The 5,691-nt window shown below is 41.1% G+C and overlaps 1 protein-coding gene across 1 annotated transcript; it reads left to right on the top strand.

Moving 5' to 3' along the window:
* Positions 1-1,127: 1,127 nt before the first annotated feature.
* On the top strand, positions 1,128-4,706 carry LOC124132586. The gene has a single exon (XM_046496562.2). It carries the CDS (start codon positions 2,043-2,045, stop codon positions 4,116-4,118), a length of 2,076 nt encoding a protein of 691 aa, XP_046352518.1. The 5' UTR covers positions 1,128-2,042; the 3' UTR covers positions 4,119-4,706.
* The last annotated feature ends 985 nt before the right edge of the window (positions 4,707-5,691 follow it).

Below are 5,691 nucleotides of genomic sequence, written 5' to 3'. Positions count from 1 at the left end.
CTAGAAACATATTCGGGGCGAATCGGGATTAGAACCCACAATAAGTTTCTGGCGTGCCGAAGGGACGCAACTGTGCACAGCGAATCGCGACGCCTTAGACGACGGGGCCACCCGTGCCCCTAAATGAACTGTGAACACGAGTAGGTTCTGTGTTTAAGATCAGTGATCGTAGCACCATGTAGTATCAATGAGACTGCTAACTTCGTTTATCTGTGTTCATTAATAATTTGAGTGTGATACAGTTCTCACAAACTTAAAGTAAAGTAACAGTAAAATGAAGATAAGTTTCAGGTTTGGATATTGAGCGATCCATCGTGTGGTGGTGATGGTGAACATATTTACAATCAAATGAAGCCGATGGCGTCCACCATTATGCCCCCGTCTTCGGCGTCGTCCACAGATGTCCAGCGAGTGCATTTATACCCCTAAGTGAGAAGAAGAAATGGTAAAAAACGGAATCACATAATGTTTAGATGTAATTCCGTTCGCATGATGGATGTGACAGACAAACTGACACGGTCAACAGATTCATCACGATCGCTGGTCACCAGCCTCGTCACAGGACCTGACCACATATAGTTAAGAGTGCTGGAGCCTATGCACAGGATGATATTCCTAGGAGATCTACCATTAGGTATAATTTAACATGAACATAAATCTGAAATCGCTGCTCTTATTAGGATGTTTATGTTCGGGTCAAGACCGCAACGATCGAGGAAACGTTAGGTTTGATTAGTAGTGTACACATTGCATCGTTTACTTGTGTCTTGTTTTCGTCATATCACTCCTCAAAGCAACACAGGTCGCCGGCCTATAGCACTTTCCATCACAACCAACTGATCCTCTCCAGAATCAACACGATTCCATTCTCACCATCTTCTCAGCTCTGGCAGCTGTTGTCATCTCTTTTTCTTGAAATTAATACTCGAGGGATCTTTTAAAGAATGTTTAAGTCAACTTTTAACACAAAATTTATTTTTGTAACTAAAGTTATGTTTCAGGTCCTTGAAAGGCATTTAGAAGTGATACACATGAGGAAGAGAATATATGGATGACAACTTCTTTATTATGAGGAACACAACGTTTCGGTGTATGTGTTTACTCCTTCATCAGGTGAATGAATGCTATGAGGCAGAGAGCATATATATGTAGGGGTAAGTAATAAGATAACAAATAAATAATAATGAAGTTGACATCCATAAATTCTCTTCCTTACACATTGCATGTATCACAAAAAAGTAATCAGCTGTGCATAAAACTATTATTACATATACGTTCTAATAATCTGTAATCTTACTGTAGATAATGTGGTATGGACCAAAATGAATTACATAGCAAACATGAGAAAGCAATCACGTGTAATACAAAGCCATACAAACGAGACAAATCACTTTCCACAATCATAAGATATCTAAGTCCATTGTACGATTCCCACTGTATTCAAGCAGGAGTTTACAAATCGCTATCAAATAGTGATGATACCGGTTTTCTCTAAAAGTTGCACGTATCATGCCCCACCGGTGACACGCTTGCATCAAATGTAGAAATGTCCCCCACGTGTCTGCCATAAAACCCTTTGAAAGATTTATTTAGTAAGGCATTGAATGCTGTAAACCCTGATCAAACAACTTTTAAGAACGAGTCGTATAACGTACTTCGAAATCTTCTGATCAAACTTTGTGATATGTAGTCTCCAAAGGCTGGCACTGCTTGGAAATTGCTCGACATATGGGGAAGGTTGGACATGTGTCATTTAAATGATGTGAGATAATTTATTAGAATGATGAAAAAGTAATTTTTAGCGATCGATCAAACACAAAATATTTTGTAGCTACAATTGCGAACGAATGAAATCACAGAAAGGCTTTGATCGGGAGCCCGCGTGTAAGGTAGTGCTGCGTAAGTGACTGTGATAGGCGGAGCCTGTATTGTGGACCCGGATTCGCCAGATTACATGTAAGACATTCAGTAGAACACCAAGCTACAAATTCTCCCTTGAGGACAGTCTTGCACAACAACGCTTCTTGTATAAGCTGAGAACGATGCGTGCAAGCCTGCTGACTACCCTGTTGTTAATGGTGATTACTAGTATTTCATGCAAGGTGCTAGTGAATGGTACAATCACCAATTCTCATGAGATTAATATAACCTGCGAACAACAGTGGACATGCAAGAATCGACCAAAACAGGAAGTTCAGCCAGGTCAGTACAACAGCTCCCCGGGTTGTTTTTGTGATGACATGTGCACAGTTTTTAATGACTGTTGTGGCGACGCTGATCTCACAATACAAAAGCCAGTAAATGCCAGACTGCAGGACTATATCAAGTGTGTTGACAATTGTTACATTGATGGAGGCGTATCACTCTACGTTGTCCATGAGTGCCCCGATGGCAAGAACACAGCTCTAGCTGAGCAATGCAGGAAATATCACACAAACGATCTCTTTCTTCAAACGCCGTTAACAGGCAAGAAGACAGGTCTTGTGTACAAGAATATTTTCTGCGCCCAGTGTCATTCGGAAGATGCCGAGTTTTGGAAGCCTCGGGTCAATTGTTTGAGCCGGTCATCACTGAACTTTAATGAAACGACCCCATTCAATGACATTCTAGCGAATGGAAAGTGTAAACTACAGTTTCATCAGCCAAGTAATACTAGCAGCTTCCGACCATGTTACACAAATATCATTACCTCGTGTCTGTCGGGAAGTCAGTCATTAAGAGACAGGTGTACGGACGCATCTAACCGGGAGCTGGTGTTTGTTCGTAGCAACATATACCTCAATAAACATTGTGCTGCATGTAATAGTGAAATGTCTGCAAAATGTGATATGCTCTATGTGCCATCTGCATGTGTGCCCTCGTTTCATGACTTTGGAACATACTCATTTTCCATTTTGTTTGATATAAATATAAATAGCGGGACGATGGAAGAACGATCCTTTTTCCAAACAACAACCACCAGCTTCATACGCCACAATAAATGTTCGTTTGGAGAATATTGGGATCCGTTTACAAACGTGTGCCGTTTAGTCCTCTGTGATTCCAATAATGCAACGTTCACATGTGGATCTCAACTGAAGCAGGCAGTTGGTATTTTCGAAACTTCCCCTAACGACACAATCACCAATTGTTCAATTATTTCAGTTGCTTCAAGAAAAGGTGACTCGCAAACAGAATTGTCGGAGAGCATCACTTCTCGTGACGACAGGTGCATCCCTCCAACAAAACGTAAGATCTTGTATCAAAACACTTCACACATTGAAGAAATCGTCAGTCGTGTAGGTACAATACTATCAGCTGTTTCACTGTTAATTACTATTGTGATTTATCTGACTTTCAAAAAGTTACAGAACCGCCCCGGACTCTGCATTTTGTCACTGTCAATTGCTCTGTTTACCGCAGAAGTATTGATGACGTTAGCCCCGTACACAGAAACACAACCAATAGTTTGCAAAGCGTTCGCCATTGGTATGCACTACTTTTTCCTTGCAGCATTTCTCTGGATGAACATCATTGCTTTTGATGTCTGGTTTACATTTTCAAGATGTCTCGTGAGAGCCAGGGAACCAGGAAAGAAAAGGAAACGATTTCTGACGTACAGCATGTATGCATGGATGTCCCCTCTTGTTCCAGTCATCTCAGCCTTGACACTGGACCTAGTGGATTCCTCCTCTGTGTATTCTCCTGGATATGGAAAAGGAATTTGTTGGATTACAAGCAAGTTGTCACTCTTGATCTTCTTTGCTGCACCGCTTGGCATGATTGTTGTCCTGAATACCATCTTCTTCATCTGTACATCAACCATTATTTGTTCATTGAAGAAGTCATCTGCTCGGATCCTTGGATCTGAACAAAGAAGCGAGTTTCTTGTCTACGTCAAGCTGTTCCTTGTGATGGGGATAACGTGGAGTCTAGGGTTCCTATCAGCCTTTGTCCCTCATCCAGTTACCACGTACCTCTTCATCGTCACCAACACCCTACAGGGGGTCTTCATTGGGGTCTCCTTCATCTGTACCAGAAATGTTCGCCTCCTACTTCGTCAGGCGTTCGCCCTAAACCGACCTTGTATTCCGGGATACAAAAAAAAGGCTTTTCCGTATCACAGCACCCATATGTAGATAGACTGTTGACCTATAACATGTCCTGCATTCGTGGAGGTGTGGAATTTCAAATATGAAAATTCGTTGCTTAATGCACCTTTGTATGATTCTTGAATATTCAAAACAACCTTACAACTACACACAGCACAGAAGACCAAAGTGTTATAGTATTCATGCAATGCATGTAACATTAGGCATTTTTTGAACTGGGTGAAGTACAATGAGGTTTTTAATATATCTTGCCATGTTTGCTTTTTGTCATGTACAGAGTGATGTCGGTACCTGTGTACATAGTCAAACACCCCTGACTCTGTTTGTTATGTAACGCCGCACTCAGAAATACTCCAGCTATATGACGGCGGTTTGTAGACAATCGAGTCTGGAGCAGACAATCCAGTGACTTTCACCACGAGCATCGACCTACGCGATTGGGAAACGATGACAAGCATCGATCAAGTCATCGAGCCTGACCACCCACACCCTGTTGGTCACCTCTTTCGGCAAGCATGGGTTTCTAAAGACCAATTATTACCCGGAAAGCCACGGGATATTTGGGACTGTTTAGAGGGGAAGTATAAAGGAGGGTATTACATGGAACAAAAAGAATTACGAAGGATATAAATATATGTTCGTATTGCAAATAAATCTGAAAAATATAGACATTCTTTGTATTTAATGATGTAAATAAAAGCGACAAAACCTTTTCCACATTCATAATAATCCACTGTACGTTTCTGACCATATCACGAGCATGTGTTTATGCATCACTATCGAAAAGGTGAGAATGTCCTGCCCCACCGGTGGCACGTGGCACAAACACATGCAAAGGCATGTCAATCGTTTAGGTGCAAAATACGAGAACACAGAAACGGTTAAGTTTAACGGCACGGACACTGAATATATATTCGTAAAGAATACTTATTCGATACATACACCAGGTCTGGAAAAGAATCTTCATTTCATGCTTACAACATGATTTACCGTTCTGTCCTAAAAAGATGAAATATAAAGGTGACAAATACACAGTTTACTGCAAATAGCTTTGTTCGAACTAATACTTAGACACGACTGAGCAACTATAACTCGCCTCAAGTTGTGATGAACAAGATATTTCCCAAACACAACGTTGATATACATTTTAACAAATCATTCATCTTTTGTTCTCACACTCGAAAAGACCCTTTTAACCTATAATAATGCGTTTGAATCCTTGTTATCTCATATTAAATTGTTTATGGGTCTGTCAACACCATACCTGTGCGTGTGTGTTTCACCAAAGCAGTACACGTCTACGACATGCATCACTTCGTGATTTCCGCCCACATCAAGATGACAAATTGCAAAGAGATATAACTGAAATACTGTTTAACACTAAATCCTTGAAGCTTTTTGCTCAGCAAAGAAGAAGGTTATCGTCCCTCTCAGCACAAATCCCCAACACCTCTTACTCACCTCCTTTACAGGATGACCTTGAACGTACGGCCAGTAGAGAGCCCACACTGAAAAAACAGATTCTCCTTTTCCGAGCCCTTTTCTAATGATATTGGGATGTCCTTTGGGCTCGACAAATGCAACAATCTTCACGTGACAA

Source organism: Haliotis rufescens, unplaced genomic scaffold (genome assembly GCF_023055435.1).
Source record: "Haliotis rufescens isolate VD_foot unplaced genomic scaffold, xgHalRufe1.0.p SCAF_11, whole genome shotgun sequence".
NCBI classification, from domain to species: Eukaryota; Metazoa; Mollusca; class Gastropoda; order Lepetellida; family Haliotidae; genus Haliotis; species Haliotis rufescens.
The sequence above is the reverse complement of the archived record's forward strand: the minus strand, read 5'-3'. Positions and strand labels throughout refer to the sequence as shown.

Excerpts from the sequence above, each read along its gene's own strand:
- LOC124132586 (XM_046496562.2), top strand. The coding sequence starts at position 2,043 with ATGCGTGCAAGCCTGCTGACTACCCTGTTGTTAATGGTGATTACTAGT.